Below are 23,075 nucleotides of genomic sequence, written 5' to 3'. Positions count from 1 at the left end.
CTTCCTGCCCACGTCATTGGGCACGACATCTGACTGCTCACCCTCACTCCTGAAAATGCTGTTACTAGATCAGAGATAACTCAGACCCTGGCACCAGAGAGGCAGCATACCATCCGCAATACTTGATCTCTTCCACTGAACCTCTTATGTGTCCCCCTAACTGTGGAATCCCGTAATCACTACAGCTCACCTCTTCCCCACCCTTCCCTTCTAAGCCACAGGACCAGACTCCATGCCAGAGCCCTGATCGCTGTGGTTTGTCCCTGGTAGGTTCTCCCCCCACCACCAGCAGTATCCAATATAGTATACATTGTGACAGATTATGTTGTGTTTGTATTGTATATAGATACATTTTTGGGAGATAAATTGGGGCAGGTTTTTTAGTATAGGTCAGATACAAACAGATCTTATTTAAAATACTGGAGCTCTGCTCATGCTTGACATGTCGGCACCAAGAGCCTTTGCAAAAGCTTTGGAATGTGCCGAAGAGACTTCACTAATGAATTGTTGTTTACAAAAAGGCAACAAATAAAGAACTTGTTGGAGTTGCAGATTGTCTGGAGTGGAACTTGCTGTTCTAAGAGGGTCACATGGTTTTGCAAGCAGAGAGAGACAAACAGGCTTTTCCTCAGAGAGAGAGAGGGTGGGGGGAATTGAGTTCTGCAGTTTTACAGTCACCAGCAGCAGTTGGGACTTGAACAGGACAAGCCGACAAGCTTGGAAGACGGGTTGTGAGTGCTTAGTTCAACCTGGTCAAAGCCCTTGTGGTTCATGCAAGAGGAGAGGACTGGCTGTCTAATGTTTCATAGAAACATAGAAGATAGGAGCAGGAGTAGGTCATTCGACCCTTCGAGCCTGCTCCACCATTCAACAAGATCATGGCTGATCTTAAAGTTCAGTACCCTGTCCCCGCCTTCTCTCCGTAACCTTTAATACCCTTATACTGAAGAAATATATCTAATTCCCTCTTAAATATATTTAATGAACCTGCCTCTACTACCCTCTGTGGCAATGAATTCCACAGATTCACCACCCTCTGGGTAAAGAAATTCCTCCTCATCTCGGTCCTAAATGGTTTGCCTATTATCCTCAAACCATGGCCCCGGGTTCTGGATTTTCCCATCCTTGGAAACATTCCATCTGCATCCATTCTGTCCAGTCCTGCCAGAATTTTATATGTCTCTATGAGATCCCCTCTCAATCTTCTAAACTCCAGTGAGTACAATCCCAATTTGCGCAATCTTTCCTCATTAGTCATTCCTGCCATTCCAGGTATAAGCCTGGTGAATCGCCTCTGCACTCCCTCCATTGCAAGAACATCCTTCCTTAGATAAGGTGACCAAAACTGCACACAATACTCCAGGTGTGGTCTCACCAAGGCTTTGTACAGCTGCAGTAAGGTATCCTTGTTCCTATACTCAAACCCTCTTGATATGAAGGCCAACATACCATTTGCCTTTTTAACCGCCTGCTGTACCTGCATACTTGCCTTCAGAGACTGGTGTACAAGTACCCCTAGGTCTCTCTGCACTTCCCCATCTCTTAATCTATTGCCATTCAAATAGTAATCTGCCCTCCGGTTTGTATTACCAAAGTGGATAACCTCACATTTATCCACATTGTAGTGCATTTGCCATGTATCTGCCCAGTCCCTCAATTTATCCAAATCACACTGGAGCTTCCTGACCCCCTCTTCCGTGCACACAACCCTTCCTAGCTTAGTGTCGTCTGCAAAGTTGGAGATATTACATCCAATCCCCTCATCCAGATCATTAATGTAAATTGTGAACAGCTGGGGTCCCAGTACAGATCCCTGTGGCACCCCACTGGTCACCGCCTGCCACTCAGAAAATGAGCCATTTATCCCAACTCTCTGTCTTCTACCTGCCAGCCAGTTCTCAATCCACATCAATACTTTGCACCCAATCCCATGAGCCTTGATTTTGGAAGCCAGTCGTTTATGCGGGACCTTATCGAAGGCCTTTTGGAAGTCCAGGTACACTACATCCACTGGCTCTCCCCCATCTATTTTACCTGTCACTTGAACTAAGAGAAACAAAAAGGAACTCTGTGGTGACCTGAAAGAGAGAGGTTATCATCTGGAGAATCCTGAGGGGGCAAGTTTCTTCGGCAAGACAGTGAAATGGCTGAATCAGTTGTGGGTGTCCAGCGAACAACAAATCTCTCTGAAAACTGACTAGAACCATCCTGACCGGCAACCATTTACCTTTCAAGCACCAAAGCCTGGTGAACTTTATAAATGTTAAATTCAGTGCTCAGTGTAAAAATTGCCTGCAACCAGTGAACTTGGAGGAATGAGAAATTAAATTGGATAGTGAATCAAAGAACCTTTCGTAATTTACACTGTAATGGATATATTTGGGAGAATTTGGTAAAATTAGAGTAGGTTACATAATACACACATTTTAAAACAGATCTTATTTGAAATACTGAAGAATTCATATTCAGTGACATTGCAGGATCTATGGAGAATGCTATACATATTTCACAAATAGGTGCTAATTGAAATAACATCATGAAATGAATAGACCATTGTTTGGAGGAGACAAACTGGCTGTTTAAAAGTACCTACAGTGTGCTTACAGAAAGGTCACTCCTGGGTTTTGTTTATCCAAGACAACAGTTTGACCAAGAGAGAATTCCTGTTAATTGCTGAAGAAGGAGGGGGTTTTTGCAAGTGAGAGAGTCACATGGGCTTTTTGGCAGTCTCAGTTGGAGAGAGAGAGAGAGAGAGAGAGAGAGAGAAGACCAGTTCAACAAGCTCTCTCAGCCAGTGTGTGTGTGACACTGAAAGCAGCTGAACAGTGCAAGCCAGGAAGAGCGAAGGGAAACAGAAAGTTCCAGAGCAGTGGATGGCTGGAAGTGCTAGCTGTCTGGTGTTTCTCTTGGAATAAGGGGAACAGAAAGGAACTCTGTGATGGCCTGAAAGAAAGAGGTTATCATCTGGAGAACCCTAATGAGGCAAGTTTCATCACTGAGACATTGAGGTGACTAATGGTGGTACCTCAGTTGTGGAAATCCTGGAACAACAAATCTCTCTCTGCAAACCTTTCAAGAACTTTCCTGAGCGGTAAACATTTACCTTTTGAGCACTAAAGCCTGGTGAACTTTATACATGTTAAGTTCTGTGTACAGTATAAGAATTGCCTGCAACCAGAGAACTTGGAAGAAGGAGAAGTGAGATTGAACTGTGAACCAAAGAACTTTTCTTAAATTTACATACACATCATACACGTGCGCTTAGAATTAGAAGGGGGTTAATTAAGTATAGAGATAAATTAAAGTTTGATTCTATTTTCATGTTTAAAGGTAATTAAAAACAACTTTTGTTTAAATAACTACTTGTCTTGGTGAATGTGTATTGGTGCTGGGTTTTGGGGTCCTCTGGGCTTGTAACAATGTTATGAGGGAAACGGCCACAGGGTTACCCTGCTCTGCCTGCCTGTTCCCTTTCCCTCTCCTGGCTGTCATCCATCTACCCTGCTCCTGCCCCCTATGTGTGATAGTGTCCCTGTAACTCCTGTCTATTGCCTGTCTGCCTCCCAAATGATCTGGAGTTCATCCAACTCCACCTCCAATTCCTTAATTGTCAGGAGCTGCAGCTGGAGGCACTTCTCACAGATGACATCGTCAGGGGTACTGCTGACTTCCCTGATGACTGACATTCTGCAAGAGGAGAATTCCCCAGCTTTGGCTGCCATTTCCTCTATTTATGACTAGAATTTTTGGAAATACAGGGCAAATAAAAAAAAATTTGCATCAAATAAACTACATCTTCAAGATCTTCAGAACAAGGGGATGGGGCGGAGGATTAATTGATGCCATATCCCAGGGGTTCCCAACCTGGGGTACATGTACCCCCAGTGGTACATTTTCACTTTTCAAGGGGTACATTGGGTCTAAGAGAATAACCACTACTGTACAATACGTGGTGTTGTAATCTGCAGTAGGATTACACAATGTTGTGTTTATTTTATCCTTAATTTTTAGGAGTACACGGGAACCTATAAAAATGCCCAAGGGGTACAGAGGAACAAAAAGGTTGGGGATCCCTGCCCTATGCTTTCTATAAAGCACCTGTGCCCTGAAGACACCTTGTGACAAAACCCCACTCATGGTCTTATGCATATAAATTGTACTCTTAACAAAAAGTTGGATTGTCAGAGGTGCCATATTTCAAACAAGACAGGACATATCCATCTGGGTGCATGTCTTTTCCTGTTACTTGATTTATTTTCATACAGAACAATGATTTCAAAATTAATTAAATGGTTATGAAACACTATGATACATATTATGCAAAGTACTGCAGAAAAGCTTTCTTTTGTATTGGGAATTTGTATTTTTTTCACATAGAGAAAACAGGTTGACAGAACTCAGCCTTTTCTCCTTGGAGCGGCGTAGGATGAGAGGTGTGTAAGATGGGAGGCATTGATCGTGTGAACAGTCAGAGGCTTTTACCCAGGGCTGAAATTGTTGCCACAGAGGACACGGGTTTAAGGTACAGAGGTGAGGTCAGGGGTAAGATTTTAACTCAGAGAGTGGTGGGGGCATGGAATGGGCTGCTGGCAACGGTTATGGAGGCAGATACGTAAGGGTCCTTTAAGAGAATTTTGGATGGGTACATGGAGCTTAGAAAAATAGAGGGCTATGGATAAGCCTAGTAATTTTTAAATTAGGGTCATGTTCGGCACAACTTTGTGGGCTGAGGGGCTGTAGGCTTTCAATATAGATCTAAATTATCACAACCAAATATTCCTCTTTGCAAGGTAGTCCTATAACATTACTTGCAAACATAATGATGAACTTAATTGCTCCAGGAATCTCCAACGTAATTGCAGGATGTTGTACATTGAATTGGGTAGCACGTGAAACGTTATTCTCAACACAACCAGTGCATTTCCAATTACACCTGCATCTTGAAAATGTACATTCTTTTTCACCAACCTGAATGTACTTCATGAATCGATGGCACTTGCCACAACGGGACAGAGGCTTCCCTGTTTCAGCAATGGGAGAAAATGAGACCTCCATTAATTCATCCATACCTGTAAAGAAACCAAGAGCAGACTGAGCAAAACAGCCAGGGAGGGGAACTTGCCACCATGATTCCTTCACTGACATTGAAAGGGGAACCCTGGAATTCAATCACCTTCTAAAGATACTGGCAGGATTCAGCCTTATCTCCATAATGTCCGTTCCGCTCTTCAATCTTTGGCCTTATTGCATGTACCTGCCATTTTCCCACATACTTTGGCCATCAAAATTCTATCAACCTCACATTTAAGATTACCAATTCGCTAAGCATCAATTGCTGTTTTTTTTTACAAGAGACTAAAAATGCATTACTATAAAATATGGGTCTATAATCAGAATCAGGATTTATTGTCATGAACAAGTCATGAAATTCAGTCTTTGCAGCAGCTTCATAGAGTAAACGTTCATATTATAACCATCGTATGACATAACTATAAATAATAAATAAAACAATAATAGAGCACGAAAAGTCAGGCAGTGTCTTTAGTTCATTGATGGTTCAGGAATCTGATGGCAGGGGGGAAGAAGCTGTCCCTGTGCCGCTGAGTGCTCGTCTTTAGGCTCCAGTACCTTTTCCCTGATGGTAGCAGAGTGAAGAGGGTATGGTCTGGATGGTGGGGGCCTTTGAGGATAGAGGCTGCTTTTTTAAGATACCGGCTCATGTCAATGTCCTCATTGAATGAAGTCTTGTGCCTGTGATGTCGCAGGCAGAATTAACCCTCTGGAATTTATTCTTGTCCTAAGATTTGGCACCTCCATGCCAGGCACTGATTCAACCAGCCAGAATGCTCTCCATGGTACACCTGTAGGAGTTTATGAGTGTCTTTGGTGACATACCAAATCCCCTCAAACACCTCACAAAGTATAGCCTTGGCGAGCCTTCGTGACTGCATCAACATTTGTGCACTGTGGTCCAGAGAAAGCTGTTTCTCTGGAGCACAGTGGACACATAGGTTATTTTTGTACAATGCTATTATGTAATTAAGATGAGCTGCAGTGTGGATTGTGAGGACAAAAAATGTAAATGGCAATGTTGAAGTGGTACTTTTATCCTTGCATACAAATGAAAAATTTAACTTGTACAGTGAGTAATTGGGAAGCGCGCACACACACACCCACACAATCTTTTTGAATGATGGAGCAGGCACAAAGAGCCAAATTCTTCTATTTTTAATCAAGCTGACTTCAAAGGTTCCTTTTATTGACACATAATAATACACAAAATGTAATATACATGATATACTTCAACTTTCATCGCCATAAGGCAGAGTTACCATGGGCATTGCTTGACACCCCGAACAATAAGAGAAAGAGAGGCAAATGAGATTCCCTTCCATGTCTGTGGATTCATCTCCAGCACTCCCACAGATACACAGATTCCTGTTCGATTCATTGGGAACCCAAGTTCCAAGTCCAAACTCTGATACGATCGGAAGTCTTCAGCACCAGACGCCCTTCAGTAGCCCTTCTTGTCCTCAGAAAATCTGGTTCCGATACCTGGTTCCCATGACCCTGCAGCCTGTGTGGGTCCTTTGAGTGCAAGTTGCCAGCAGCATGTGTGGGTCCTTTGAGTGTAAGTTGCCAGTAGCCCGCAGCCTGCAGTGAGTCCTTCGACCATAAGTCGCCAACCTCCTGCAGCATGTGTGGGTCCTTCAGTCACTGAGCCCCTGCTGGTCCACTGCCGTGGTCACCTTCCCGTAGGGCCGTCTCCCATGTTTCTCCTTCATCAACGGTGGGGTATTGTTCTTCCATTTCTGATGCCCCACACCAGTCCGTTGCTTCCCCGGAGTCTGCAACCCCTCGTGGAATGCTGACCACCATAGGTGTTGCCATCTTGGGCACATACCTCTGTGGTTGCAAGACTTAAAAAAAACCACACCATCGGCTCCTTGGACTTGTCAGCACAAGATGCAAGCTGGAGAACTCCCCAATCATAAACAGTATAGCACAGGAACGGTTCCTTTGGGTCACGATGTCTACGTCAAACTTGATGCCCAAGTTAAACTAAAACTCTTCTGCTTTGACATGGAACATATTCCTATATACTCAACATATTCATGTGTCTACCAATAAGCCTCGTAAATGCTACCGTTGCCACTACCCTGGTAAGCCAATCAGCACGTACTACACTCTGTATTAAAAAACTTGCCTTGCACATCTCCTTTAAACTTTCCTCCTCCTCCTCCAACTTAAATGCACGTCCTTCGTAACCTATAACCTGGAAAAAAAATTAAATAACCTATCAGGTCACCCCTCAGCTTCCGATGTTCCAGACACACGGTTGCCATAGCAAGTTTGCGCAACACCGTTACAGCACCAGAAATTGGAAACTGGGGTTGAGTTTGCATGTTCACCCCGTTTCTGCGTGGGGTTCCTCCAGGAGCTCCAGTTTCCTCCCACCCTTCAAAAATGTACCAAGGGTGTAGGTTAAATGTGTGTAATTGGGCAGCACGGTCTCATGGGCTGAAATGGCCTGTTATATTTAAATTTATATCAGTGCACGATCCTTTATCCGGAACCCTTGGGGAACAGCGTGTTCCGAATTTCGGATTTTTCTGGATTTCGGAAAGCCCACCTGAATTGTGCTGCCATATCCAACCCCACCCCCTTCCAGTCGCCCGGCCATCTTCCCCAAGCGCCGGTCCCTCGGCCACCCAGCCGTCTCCCCCAAACGCCGGTCCCTCGGCTGCCTCCCCAACCGCCGGTCCCTCAGCATCCTGGCCGCCTCCCCTGAGTGTCGGCCACCCAGGCGCCTCTCTCCCAACTTACCAGATTTTAGAGCTTTCCGGATTTTAGAAGTCCGGATAAAGGATCATGTACATGTATATAAATCCCAAGTTTGTCTAACTTCTTCTGATAGCTCACGTTCTCTAATCTAGGCAACATCCTAGTTCTCTTCTGTACCCCTTCCAAAGCTTCATACTTGTCCTGGATTAAACTATCTGCCATTTCTCTGCCCACATCTGTAAATGATCTATTTTCTTTTGTATTCTTTTATAGCCTTCTGCACTGTCCACAATTTTTGCATCATCTGCAAACTTAATAACCCTCCCACCTACTTTTTCATCCAAGTCATTTATATATATATATACCACAAACAACAAGGAAGCCAACAGTAAATCCTGAAGAATCCCACTGGTCATGGGTATGCAGCCAAAATAGCACCCTTACACGACTACCTTGTTTTCTTTGGGCCAGCCAATTCTGAATCCAAACCATCGATTCACTGTGGATCTCCTGCATCTATACCTTCTGGATTAGCCAACCAAGAAGGACCACGTCAAATTCTTTTCCAAAGCTCACATTGACAAAATCCACTGCCTTATCTTGTCAACTACCTTTGTCATCTCAAAAACCTCAATCACATTTGTAAGACATGACGGACCCTGCACAACCATGTCTTTTTGTAAATGCTCTCCAACAGCTTCCCTACTACTGGTGTAAAATGCTTTACCTCTGAAATTCCAATCACCTTGCCAGGGTTATTTCCCAGGATAAGCTCTAGAAAAAGGCCCTTTTCCAGGTTGGACAATCTAAAAGGTCCTTCAAGGACCCCTCCTAGCTGCACTTAAATTCTGTCAAGCCTCTGGCACTAAGGACGTCCCAGTCAATATCAAGGAAATCAAAATCTCCAACCATGATGACCCTGCTGCCTTTAGCCCTTTCAATAATCTGCATAGATACCTATTCCTATACCTCTCAGTGGCGATTGGGAGGCCTACAGTATAACGCTATCAGAGTAAATGTACCTTTCTTTTTTTTTTATATCTCTCCATACTGCCTCAGTGAATGAACCCTCCATTATATCCAGCTACAACATTCTCCCTGATTAGTATCACAATTCCTCCAGCTCTTTTACCTCCCTCTCTATCCCATCTAAATCATCAACACCCAGGAACATTGAGCTGCCAGTCCTGTCCCTTTTGCAAATGAGTTTCTGTAATGGCTACATTATAATTTCAAATCTTAATTCAGGCTCTAAATTACCCCATAATCCTTTTTCCATTAAGATAAACACATTTCAACTATCTCACTATGTTAATTCACCTGTCCCTTCCTTAGACTTGCTTGCAATAACATCTGTCATCCCTTCAACTCATCCACTTGCTGCTCTGCTCCTCACCTACCTTCCACTCTAGCTTGAACCCTTCTGAGTAGCACTAGTGAACTTCCCTAAGAGAATATTGGTTCCCCCTATAGTTTAGGTGCAACCAATCTCTCTTTTACAGGTCCCACCTGCCTAGGAACAGAGCCCCAATGGTCCACCTATCTGAATCCCTCCCTCTTACACCAACTCCTTTTTTTAAATTTTTTTAAATTTTTTATTTTTCACACCATAAACCACATTGACCATGATACATACATTTTCTCCCCCCCCTCCCTCCTCCCGTCCCACCCTCCCTACCTCCCCCCCATCCAATTAAAGTACAAAATCTAAGATACATTAAACCAGTCAAACAATGTTGTCATTCAATAAAAATAAACAAGAAATTCCACTGAGTCAATTCTTTTCATTTCCTTCTCCTTTCGTTAATTTAGGTAGTGAATGTCCCCGGTAGGTTTTCTCTATTGTGTTTCATGTAAGGCTCCCATATTTGTTCAAATATTTCAATATTATTTCTTAAACTATATGTTATTTTTTCTAATGGAATACATTTATTCATTTCTATATACCATTGTATTTTCAAATTATCTTCCAATTTCCAGGTTGACATAATACATTTTTTTGCTACGGCTAGAGCTATCTTAACAAATCTTTTTTGTGCATCCTCCAAATCAATTCCAAATTCTTTGTTTTTTATGTAACTTAGGAGGAAGATCTCTGGATTCTTTGGTATATTGTTTTCTGTTATTTTATTTAATATCTGATTTAGATCTTCCCAAAATTTTTCTACTTTCTCACATGTCCAGATTGCATGAATTGTTGTTCCCATTTCTTTTTTACATCGAAAACATCTATCAGATACTGTTGGGTCCCATTTATTTAACTTTTGAGGTGTAATGTATAGCCTGTGTATCCAGTTATATTGTATCATACGTAACCTCGTATTTATTGTATTTCTCATCGTTCCGGAGCATAACTTCTCCAATGTTTCCTTTTTTATCTTTATATTTAAATCTTGTTCCCATTTTTGTTTAGTTTTACCATTTGTTTCCTCATTCTCCTTTTCTTGCAGTTTAATATACATATTTGTTATAAATCTTTTGATTATCATTGTATCTGTAATCACATATTCAAAGTTACTTCCCTCTGGTAACCTCAGACTACTTCCTAATTTGTCCTTCAAGTAGGATCTCAATTGGTAATATGCCAGCACTGTATCTTGAGTTATATTGTATTTATCTTTCATTTGTTCAAAGGATAATAATCTATTTCCTGAAAAACAATTTTCTATTCTTTTGATCCCTTTTTTCTCCCATTCTCTAAAGGAAAGGTTATCTATTGTAAAAGGGAGTAACTTATTTTGCATCAATATTAGTTTTGGTAATTGGTAATTTGTTTTATTCCTTTCTACATGAATCTTCTTCCAAATATTGAGTAGATGATGTAATACTGGAGAACTCCTATGTTGTACCAATTTTTCATCCCATTTATATAATATGTGTTCAGGTATCTTTTCCCCTATTTTATCTAATTCTAATCTAGTCCAATCTGGCTTTTCCCTTGTTTGATAAAAATCTGATAGGTATCTTAATTGTGCAGCTCTATAATAATTTTTAAAGTTTGGCAGTTGTAAGCCTCCTTGTTTATACCATTCTGTTAATTTATCTAGTACTATCCTCGGTTTCCCCCCTTTCCATAAAAATTTCCTTATTTTTTTCTTTAACTCCTTGAAGAATTTCTCTGTCAAGTGTATTGGCAATGCCTGAAATAGGTCTAATATCCTTGGGAAAATGTTCATTTTAATACAGTTTATCCTTCCTATTAGTGTTAATGGTAAATCTTTCCAATGCTCTAAATCGTCCTGTAATTTTTTCATTAGTGGATAATAATTGAGTTTATATAGATGGCCGAGATTTTTATTTATTTGTATACCTAGGTATCTTATTGCTTGCATTTGCCATCTGAATGGTAATTCCTTCTTAAATTTTGAGAAATCCGCATTATTCACTGGCATTGCTTCACTTTTATTTACGTTAATCTTGTAACCCGACACTTCTCCATATTCCTTCAATTTCTTATATCATTCTTTTATTGATAGTTAAGTTCCTTAAGTATACTATAACATCATCCGCAAATAAACTGATTTTATATTCCTTGTATTTTATTTTTATCCCTTTTATATTATTTTCTGTTCTTATCAATTCTGCTAGTGGTTCTATAGCTAATGCGAACAATAAGGGTGATAGTGGGCATCCCTGCCGTGTTGACCTGCTTAAGTTAAATTGCTTTGATATATATCCATTTACTGTCACTTTCGCCAATGTCCCCTTATATAATGCTTTAATCCAATTAATATACTTCTCTGGTAAGCTGAATTTTTGCAATACTTTGAATAAATAATTCCATTCTACTCTGTCAAAGGCCTTCTCTGCGTCTAAAGCAACTGCTACTGTTGGCGCTTTACTCCCTTCTACTGCATGAATTAAGTTAATAAATTTACAAATATTGTCTGTTGTGCATCTTTTTTTAATAAATCCAGTTTGGTCTAGATTTACCATTTTAGGTACATACTCTGCTAATCTGTTTGCTAATAGTTTAGCTATTATCTTATAATCTGTGTTAAGTAATGATATTGGTCTATATGACGCTGGTGCGAGTGGATCTTTCCCTTGCTTTAGTATTACTGTAATTATTGCTGTTTTACATGAGTCTGGTAAGCTTTGTGTTTTATCAATCTGGTTGATTACTTCCAGGAGGGGAGGAATTAATAAATCTTTAAATGTTTTATAGAATTCTATTGGGAATCCATCCTCTCCTGGTGTTTTATTATTTAGTAATTTTATATTATCTCTTGTATTTCTACTATTTCAAATGGTTCTGTTCATTTATTTTGTTCCTCTATTTGTAATTTTGGTAGTTCAATTTTAGTTAAAAATTCATCTTTTTTGTCTTCTTTCCCTTCGTTTTCAGTTTGGTATATTTGTTCATAGAATTCTCTAAAGTTTTCCTTGATCTCCGTTGGATTATATGTGATTTGTTTGTCTTTTTTCCTTGATGCCAATACCATTTTCTTAGCTTGTTCTGTCTTAAGCTGCCATGCTAGAATTTTGTGCGTTTTTTCCCCTAATTCATAATATTTCTGTTTTGTCTTCATTATGTTCTTCTCCACCTTATAAGTTTGTAATGTTTCATATTTTATTTTTTTATCTGCCAATTCTCTTCTTTTAGTTGTATCTTCCTTCATTGCTAATTCTTTTTCTATATTTACTATTTCCCTTTCCAACTGCTCTGTTTCCTGATTATAGTCCTTCTTCATCTTGGTTACATAACTTATTATTTGCCCTCTAATGAACGCTTTCATTGCATCCCATAGTATGAACTTATCTTTCACTGATTCCGTATTTATTTCAAAGTACATTTTAATTTGTCTTTCAATGAATTTTCTAAAATCCTGCCCTTTAAGTAGCATGGAGTTTAATCTCCATCTATACATTCTTGGAGGGATGTCCTCTAACTCTATTGTCAATATCAAGGGTGAATGGTCCGATAATATTCTAGCTTTATATTCTGTTTTTCTTACTCTATCTTGCATACGAGCTGATAACAAAAATAGGTCTATTCTTGAGTATGTTTTATGTCTTCCCGAGTAATATGAATATTCATTTTCATTTGGGTGTTGCTTCCTCCATATATCCAAAAGTTGCATTTCTTCCATTGATTTAATTATAAATTTGGTTACTTTGTTCTTTCTGTTAATTTTTTTCCCAGTTTTGTCCATATTTGAATCCAAATTCAGGTTGAAATCCCCTCCTATTAATATGTTCCCTTGCGTATCTGCTATCTTCAAAAAATATCTTGCATAAACTTTTGATCTTCTTCGATAGGTGAATATACTCCGAATATATCTGACATTTTATCATTGCATATCTCCCTGCTGGATCTATTATTTCCTCTTCTATTTTAATTGGCACATTTTTACTAATTAATATAGCTACTCCTCTTACTTTTGAATTATACGACGCTGCTGTTACGTGTCCTACCCAATCTCTCTTTAATTTCTTGTGCTCTAATTCAGTTAAATGTGTTTCTTGCACAAATGCTATATCAATTTTTTATTTTTTCAGTAAATTTAGCAGTTTCTTCCTTTTAATTTGGTTATGTATTCCATTAATATTTAAAGTCATATAGTTCAGTGTAGCCATTTCATACTTTGTTTATCTTCCCTTTCCGTTTCTTCATCATCACCTTTCCTTCTTATCCATTTTTGCTTTGTTGTTTTGAACACTTTATAAGACAACATTTCTAAAACATCAAACATTTTCCTTATTCAAAAACTTCTTTAACCCCATTCTCCCCTCCCCCTCCTGAATTGCCCTTTATCCCTTGTCGGGCAACCACATCTCCCCTCTCCATTTGGATTTGCAAATTCACTTGCAAACGTCAACTGATTTTGTAGTGACCGTAACTCCTCCCCACCCAGCCCCCCCAGAAAAGATTTCAATTTTCATATGTAACAAAGGTCATTCTTTTAATTCCCTCCTTATTCCCTCTATTCCCTTTCCCTCCCTTATTAATTCTTGTCTATATATATTTTCCTCTAAATACGGATACATTCATGTATACACACTATATATATATACACACTATATATATATACACACATATACCTCTTTACACACATACATATAGTTCGTGGTCATTTTTACTCTCATTACATGTCTTCATCTCTTTGCTTGTTTTGTAGTTCTGCAAATTTCCTTGCTTCCTCTGGATCCGAGAATAGTCTGTTTTGTTGCCCTGGAATAACTATTTTAAGTACTGCTGGGTACTTTAACATAAATTTATATCCTTTTTTCCATAAGATCGTTTTTGCTGTATTGAACTCCTTCCTCTTCTTCAGGAGTTCAAAACTTATGTCTGGATAGAAAAAAAATTTTTGGCCTTTGTATTCCAGTGGCTTTTGTCTTCTCTTACTTTCTTCATTGCTTCCTCCAATATATTTTCTCTTGTTGTATATCTTTTTTTTTTTTTTTAAAATTTTTTATTTTTCACACCATAAATCACAATAGCCATGATATACACTTTTTCTTTTCCACACATTTACAGTGACTTTTTCTCCCTCCCCCCTCCCTCCTCCCAAGCCACCCCCCCATCCCTCCCCCCTCTCATCCATTTTAGTTATACAATCTAGGTTGCATTAATTCAGTTAGACAATGTTGTCATTCAACAAAAATACACCAGAAATTCTACTGAGTCCATTTTTTTCTTCTCTTCTCCTTCCATCAACTTAGGTAATGTTTGTTCCCGGTAGGTTTTCGCTATTGTATTTAATGTAAGGCTCCCATACTTGTTCGAATATTTCAATATTATTTCTTAAACTATATGTTATTTTTTCTAATGGAATACATTTATTCATTTCTATATACCATTGTTGTATTTTCAAATTATCTTCCAATTTCCAGGTTGACATAATACATTTTTTTGCTACAGCTAGGGCTATCTTAACAAATCTTTTTTGTGCATCCTCCAAGTCAATTCCAAATTCTTTATTTTTTATGTTACTTAGGAGAAAGATCTCTGGATTCTTTGGTATATTGTTTTCTGTTATTTTATTTAATATCTGATTGAGATCATCCCAAAATTTTTCTACTCTCTCACATGTCCAGATTGCATGAATTGTTGTTCCCCTTTCTTTTTTACATCGAAAACATCTATCAGATACTGTTGGGTCCCATTTATTTAACTTTTGCGGTGTAATGTATAGTCTGTGTAACCAATTATATTGTATCATACGCAGCCTCGTATTTATTGTATTTCTCATCGTTCCAGAGCATAACTTCTCCCATGTTTCCTTTTTTATCTTTATATTTAAATCTTGTTCCCATTTTTGTTTAGTTTTACCATTTGTTTCCTCATTTTCCTTTTCTTGCAGTTTAATATACATATTTTTTATAAATCTTTTGATTAACATTGTATCTGTAATCACATATTCAAGGTTACTTCCCTCTGGTAAACTCAAGTTGCTTCCTAATTTATCTTTCAAGTAGGATCTCAGTTGGTAATATGCCAGCGCTGTATCTCCCGTTATATTGTACTTATCTCTCATTTGTTCAAAGGATAAGAATCTACTTCCTGAAAAACAATTTTCTATTCTTTTAATCCCTTTTTTTTCCCATTTTCTAAAGGCAAGGTTGTCTATTGTAAAAGGGAGTAGCTTATTTTGCGTCAATATTAGTTTTGGTATTTGGTAATTTATTTTATTTCTTTCTACATGTATCTTCTTCCATATATTGAGGAGATGGTGTAATACTGGAGAAGTTCTATGTTGTACCAATTTTTCGTCCCATTTATATAATATGTGTTCAGGTATCTTTTCCCCTATTTTATCTAATTCTAGTCTCGTCCAGTCTGGTTTTTCCCTTGTTTGATAAAAATCTGATAGGTACCTTAATTGTGCGGCTCTATAATAATTTTTGAAGTTTGGCAATTGTAAGCCTCCTTGTTTATACCATTCTGTTAATTTGTCTAGTGCTATCCTCGGTTTCCCCCCTCTCCATAAAAATCTCCTTATTATTTTCTTTAACTCTTTGAAGAATTTTTCTGTCAGTTGTATTGGCAATGCCTGAAATAAGTATAGTATCCTTGGAAAAATGTTCATTTTAATACAGTTTATCCTTCCTATCAGTGTTAGTGGTAGCTCTTTCCAATGCTCTAAATCGTCCTGTAGTTTTTTCATTAGTGGATTGTAATTGAGTTTATATAATTGGCCTAGATTTTTGTTTATTTGCACACCTAGGTATCTTATTGCCTGCGTTTGCCATCTGAATGGGGATTCCTCCTTAAATTTTGAGAAATCCGCGTTATTCATAGGCATTGCTTCACTTTTATTTACGTTTATCTTGTATCCCGACACTTCTCCATATTCCTTCAATTTCTTATATAGTTCTTTTATTGATAGTTCTGGTTCTGTTAAGTACACTATCACATCATCCGCAAACAGACTGATTTTATATTCCCTGTCTTTTATTTTTATTCCTTTTATATTATTATCTCTTCTTATCGATTCTGCTAGTGGTTCTATAGCTAGCGCAAACAATAATGGTGATAGTGGGCATCCCTGCCGCGTTGACCTGCTTAAGTTAAATTGCTTTGATACATGTCCATTTACTGTCACTTTCGCTAACGGTCCCTTATATAATGCTTTAATCCAATTAATATACTTCTCCGGTAAACTGAATTTTTGCAATACTTTGAACAAGTAATTCCATTCTACTCTGTCGAAGGCCTTCTCTGCGTCTAAAGCAACTGCTACTGCCGGTGCTTTATTTCCTTCTACTGCATGAATTAAGTTAATAAATTTACAAATATTGTCTGTTGTGCGTCTTTTTTTGATAAATCCAGTTTGGTCTAAATTTACCATTTTCGGTACCTGTTCTGCTAATCTGTTCGCTAATAGTTTAGCTATTATCTTATAATCTGTGTTTAGCAAAGATATTGGTCTATATGACGCTGGTGAGAGTGGATCTTTCCCTTGTTTTAGTATCACTGTAATTATTGCTGTTTTACATGAATCTGGTAAGTTTTGTGTCTCATCAATCTGGTTGATTACATCCAGGAGGGGCGGTATTATTAGGTCTTTAAATGTTTTGTAGAATTCTATTGGGAGTCCATCCTCTCCTGGTGTCTTATTATTTGGTAAATTTTTTATTATCTCTTGTATTTCTACTGTTCCAAATGGTTCTGTTAATTTATTTTGTTCCTCTATTTGTAGTTTTGGTAGTTCAATTTTAGTCAAAAATTCATCTATTTTCCCTTCTTTCCCTTCGTTTTCGGTTCGGTATAATTGTTCATAGAATTCTCTGAAGTTTTCCTTAATTTCTTTTGGATTATATGTAATTTGTTTGTCTTTTTTCCTTGTTGCCAATACCGTTTTCTTAGTTTGCTCTGTCTTAAGCTGCCATGCTAGGATTTTGTGTGTTTTTTCCCCTAGTTCATAATATTTCTGTTTTGTCTTCATTATATTCTTCTCCACCTTATATGTTTGTAATGTTTCATATTTTATTTTTTTATCCGCCAATTCTCTTCTTTTGGTTGTATCTTCCTTTATTGCTAATTTTTTTTCTATGTTTATTATTTCCCTTTCCAACTGCTCTGTTTCCTGATTATAGTCCTTCTTCATCTTGGTTGCATAACTTATTATTTGCCCTCTAATGAATGCTTTCATTGCGTCCCATAGTATAAACTTATCTTCCACTGATTCCGTATTTACTTCAAAGTACATTTTTAATTGTTTTTCAATAAATTCTCTAAAATCCTGTCTTTTAAGTAGCATGGGGTTTAATCTCCATCTATACATTCTTGGAGGGATGTCTTCTAGCTCTATTGCCAATAACAGGGGTGAGTGGTCCGATAATAGTCTAGCTTTATATTCCGTTTTCCTAACTCTCCCTTGTATGTGGGCTGATAACAGGAATAGGTCTATCCTTGAGTATGTTTTATGTCTAGTCGAGTAGTATGAGTATTCCTTTTCTTTTGGGTTTTGTTTCCTCCATATGTCCACAAGTTTCATTTCTTGCATTGATTTAATTATAAATTTGGTTACTTTGTTCTTCCTGTTAATTTTTTTCCCCGTTTTATCCATATTTGGATCCAAATTCAGATTGAAATCCCCTCCTATTAGTATGTTCCCTTGCGTATTAGCTACCTTCAAAAAGATATCTTGCATAAATTTTTGATCTTCTTCGTTAGGTGAATATATATTAAGTAGATTCCAAAGCTCTGAATATATCTGACATTTTATCATAACATATCTCCCTGCTGGATCTATTATTTCCTCTTCTATTTTAAATGGCACATTTTTGCTAATTAATATAGCCACTCCTCTTGCTTTTGAATTATACGATGCTGCTGTTACATGTCCTACCCAATCTCTCTTTAATTTCTTGTGCTCCAATTCAGTTAAATGTGTTTCTTGGACAAATGCTATATCTATTTTTTCCTTTTTCAGTAAATTTAGTAGTTTCTTCCTTTTAATTTGGTTATGTATTCCATTAATATTTAGAGTCATATAGTTCAGCGTAGCCATTTTATATTTTGTTTATCTTCTCTTTCCGTTTTTCCATCATTACCTTTCCTCCTTTTCCATTTCTGTTTTCTTATTTTCAACTCTTTACCAGACAACTCTTTACCAGACAACATTCCTACAACATCCAACATTTTCCTTATTCTCCTATTTCTATCTTCTTTATCCCCAATCTCCCCTTCCCCTCCTGAGTTGCCCTTTATCCCTTGTCGGACAACCACATCTCCCCTCTCCATTTGGATTTGCAAATCCACTCGCAAGCGTCAACTGATTTTGCAGTGACCGCTCTTTTCCCCCACCCAGCCCCCCCCAGAAAAGATTTCGTTTTTTATATGTCACAAAGGTCACTCTTTTAGTTCCCTCCTTATTCTCTCTATTCCATTACCTTCCCTTATTAATTCTTGTCTATACTTTCTATGTTTTCCTCTAATTACAGATACTTTCACATATGCCCGTTGTCTCTATTCACTCTTATACCTCCTTACCCGCATACATATCAATCGTGGTCATTTTTACCCTCCTTACCCGTCTTCATCCCTCAGTCTATTTTTGTCTTTACCCACATACATATCAATCGTGATAATTTTTGCTCTCATTACCCGTCTTCATCCCTCAGTCTATTTTTGTAATTGTTCTGCAAATTTTCGTGCTTCTTCTGGATCCGAGAATAGTCTGTTTTGTTGTCCTGGAATAAATATTTTCAATACCGCAGGATGCTTCAGTGTAAATTTATATCCTTTCTTCCATAAAATCGCTTTTGCTGCATTGAACTCTTTTCTCTTCTTTAGGAGTTCAAAGCTTATATCTGGATAAATGAAGATTTTTTGCCCTTTATACTCCAGTGGTTTGTTGCCCTCTCTTACTTTTTCCATTGTCTTCTCCAGCACCTTTTCTCTTGTAGTATATCTTAGGAATTTTACTACAATAGATCTTGGTTTTTGTTGTGGTTGTGGTTTAGGGGCCAATGCTCTATGTGCCCTTTCTATTTCCATTTCTTGCTGTAGTTCTGGACATCCTAGGGCCTTAGGGATCCATTCTTTTATAAACTCCCTCATATTCTTGCCTTCTACATCTTCCTTAAGGCCCACTATCTTTATGTTATTTCTTCTGTTATAATTTTCCATTATATCTATTTTTTGGGCTAGTAATTCTTGTGTCTCTTTAGTTTTTTTATTAGATTCCTCCAATTTCTTTTTTAAGTCTTCTACCTCCATTTCTGCTGCTATTGCCCGTTCTTCCATCTTGTCCATTTTTTTCCCCATTTCTGTTAAGGTCATATCCATTTTATTTCTTTTCTTTTCTGTGTTGTTTATTCTTCTTCTTAAATCATTGAATTCCTGTGTTTGCCATTCTTTAAATGACTCCATGTATCCTCTAACAAGAGCAAGTACCTCCTTTACCTTGCCTATCTTTTCTTCTTCTATTTCCCTGTACTCTTCCTCTTCCTCTTCTTCTTCCTCTAGGTTGACCATCTGTTGTTTCTTTGCTGCCCTTTCCTCCTCTTCTTTCTTGTTTCCATTGTCTTCTGTGGTGTCTTCTTGCTGCAGGTGTTCTGCAGCTGTCGTTGCCGGCTGTGGAGATCGACTCCCCAGCTGGTCCCCCCTCCCGTCGGTGTGTTTTTTTGTATGCGCATCGCGCATGCGCGAGGAGTCGCGCATGCGCGGTTGCGCACTTTTACTCGGCTCTGTGAGCCATTGTTGTAGTTCTCTTTCTACCGACCTGAGGTAGTGGGGTCTTCTCTCCACAGCGGGCCTCTTCGGACAGGTAAGGCCTTCACCTTTTTCCTCCGTTGTCTTCTCTTCCTCTCTTCTTTCCGTTGATTTTGATTTTTCTCCTTTTGTCTCCATCTTCTTTCCACCTTTATATTCACTTTTCTTTAACTTGTATTTCTGTGCCTTTGTATTTTCTCTTGTTTTTCCCGACTTTTCTGGAGAGGGCTGGAGTTCACCGTCCGGCCACTACTCCATCACGTGACTCCCGTCTCTTGTTGTATATCTTAAGAATTTTACTAAAATGGATCTTGGTTTTTGCTGCGGTTGTGGTTTCGGTGCTAATGTTCTATGTGCCCTCTCTATTTCCATTTCTTCCTGTAATTCTGGTCTTCCTAGGACCCTGGGGATCCAATCTTTTATAAATTCTCTCATATTCTTGCCTTCTTCATCTTCCTTAAGGCCCACTATCTTTATATTATTTCTTCTATTATAGTTTTCTATTATATCTATCTTCTGAGCTAACAGCTCCTGTGCCTCTAACTTTTTTATTAGATTTTTCTAATCTCTTTTAAGTCCTCTACTTCCATTTCTCCAATTATTTCTCGTTCTTCCATATTTTCCACTCTTTTTCCTATCTCTGATATGGTCATTTCCATTTTATTCATTTTTTCTTCTGCATTCTTTATTCTTCTTTTTATCTCATTAAATTCTCGTAATTGCCATTCTTTCACTGATTCCATATATTCTTTAAAAAAAGATACATCCATTGTCTTGCCTTTCTCTTCTTCTTCCACTTCTTTCTGTTCTTCTTCTTCTTCCTCTGGATTGACCATCTGTTGTTTCCTTGTTTTCTTTTTACCCTCTTCTTTCTTGTTGTCGTTATTGTCTGTGTTCTGCACCTGCTGCTGTGCTGCAGGTGTCTCTCTCAGCTGTGGAGATGGACTCCGCAGCTGTTCCCCCCTCCCGCCAGTGTTTTTTTTTTCATGCGCGGTTGCGCACTTTTACTCGTCTCTGCGAGCCATTTTTGTAGTCCCGAGCCCAGGACTTCCACTGACCTGCGGGAGCGGGCTTCTCTCTCCGCGGCGGGCCTCTTCGGACAGGTAAGGCCTTCACCTTCTTCTTCTGACATTCTTTCTTCCTCTTTTCTTCCCGTTGTTTTCGACTTTTCTCTCTTCGCTGCCATTTTCTTCTCACCTTTATTTTTACTTTATTATAAATTTTAATCTTGTACCTTTGAGCTTTGTGAGTTTTTTTTTAACTTTTCGGGAGAGGGCTGGAATTCCCTGACCGGCCACCACTCCATCACGTGACTCCACTCTGCACCAACTCCTTGACCACACATTAAGCTAGATGATCTTCCTGTTTCTTGTCTCACTAGCACGTGAAAATATCACCCCAAAACTTGTGTTTTGACTTGCGATCTAACTCCTTGAAATTGTCCTGCAGAACTGCATCTCCCTTCCTACCTATGTCATTGGTAATATGAAACATGACCTTTGGCCGTTCACCCTCCCCTTTCAGATTTAGGGTGGATTAGGGAAATATTCTCCAGTGCAGTGATGAAGAGGAGAAAGGATTCAAGCACAGTATTTACCATGAATAACAGCAATGTCTTGAGGTTGAAGCTTCTCTGTTATGTTTTGAGCTGTAAAGCAACTACTGTCATTAACTAGTCATGATCGAACAGATGCAGGAGTCCGAAAGGAAGGTGAACACACAGGTTACGTTCAGAGTTTATGGGTAAATTTTGCAAGCCTTTGCTGTCATGACTGAACTTTAGTTGACAGGAGCACAGACTAGATACTTGCAGGTTTGTATCTGAAGGAAGCCCAGCACAATATGTCCTTGCGAATGTTGATAGGCACTACAGACCAGACCTGAAGCAGGTTAAAACCTGGCCAACAGGGGCCATTCACATACTTCAAGACTGCTTTGAGCTCACAGACTGGCACATGTTCAAGGAAGCAGCAACCGTTGGCGACTGCATAAATCTGGAGGAGTATAAGGCAACAATGACCAGCTACATTAGTAAGGGTACTGACGATGTCACTGCCCAGGTCCATCACTTCTCGCTCTAATCAGAAGCCATGGATGACTGTGGAGGTGCAGGTGCTGCTCTGGAACCGAGATGCTGACGGCAAGACAGTCCTGGCAGTAGCAAGAGCCAAGCTGTCCAAGGCCATCAGAGAGGCCTAGTGCATTCACAATCACTTCCTGGACAGCAAGAACACATGACGCATGTGGAAGGGGATCCAAGATATCACTAACCACAAGACTACACCATCTGCATGTGCTGGTTACAGTTCAGAGTTATGGCCACATTTTGCAAGACTCCCAGATGAACCGAACAACTTCTATACACAGTTTGAGGCAAAAAATGATGTGGCAGTGGAGAAGACCACCCTCTTCCAAACGATCAGGTGCTATGTCTTACAGAAAATGAGGCAAAGTCAACCCAAGGAAACCTGCTGGACTGGGTAACGTTCCCAGCAGCAACAAGCAGATGTTCTCACCGAATAGACTTTGAATAGTCCTGTGGTCCCTACGTGCTTCAAAGCTGCTACCATTGTCCTTGTGCCAAAGAAATTGTCTGTGTCCTGTCTCAATGATTACCACCCTGTTGCACCCGCGTCCATCGTATGAAGTGCTTTGAGAGGCTCGTCATGGGGTACATCAAGGACCTGCTGCCTCCCTCCCCTTCACTGGACCCCCTGCAGTTTGTATCCAACCACTCCACGGATGATGCCATTGCCACTGCCCTCTTCACTCACTTGGAAAATAAGGACTTGTACTTTCGAATGCTGTTTATTGACTTCAGTTCAACATTCAGGACCATTATACCTCAGTACCTGATAAGGAAGTTGGACCTGCTGGGTCTAAACACCTCCCTCTGCAATTCGATTCTTGACTTCCTGATGGGCACCTCCAAGGCCATCTCACTGCGCATGGCACCCCCTCCCCAGGGCTGCATGTTTAGTCCACTGTTGTTCACTCTGCTGACAGCTCGAACCACATCATCAAGTTCACTGACAACACGACTGTGGTGGGCCTGATCAGTAAGAATGAGGAGGCAGCGTTCAGAGACACTAACGCACCGATGCAGATCAAACAACCTGTA

At 39.2% G+C, this 23,075-nt stretch overlaps 1 protein-coding gene across 2 annotated transcripts in view; it reads right to left on the bottom strand.

The window, feature by feature from the left end:
• top3b (DNA topoisomerase III beta) overlaps nucleotides 1–23,075 on the bottom strand; it is a 76,633-nt gene that overhangs the window by 6,194 nt on the left and 47,364 nt on the right. For both annotated transcript variants that reach the window (XM_069933656.1, XM_069933657.1), the window contains one exon: nucleotides 4,969–5,069. In XM_069933656.1, coding sequence (XP_069789757.1) covers nucleotides 4,969–5,069 — 101 coding nt within the window. The remainder of the gene's footprint in view (nucleotides 1–4,968; nucleotides 5,070–23,075) is intronic.

The sequence above is a fragment of the Narcine bancroftii genome, chromosome 4, assembly GCF_036971445.1.
Source record: "Narcine bancroftii isolate sNarBan1 chromosome 4, sNarBan1.hap1, whole genome shotgun sequence".
Classification (NCBI taxonomy): Eukaryota; Metazoa; Chordata; class Chondrichthyes; order Torpediniformes; family Narcinidae; genus Narcine; species Narcine bancroftii.
This window is presented reverse-complemented; position numbering and strand designations above follow the sequence as displayed.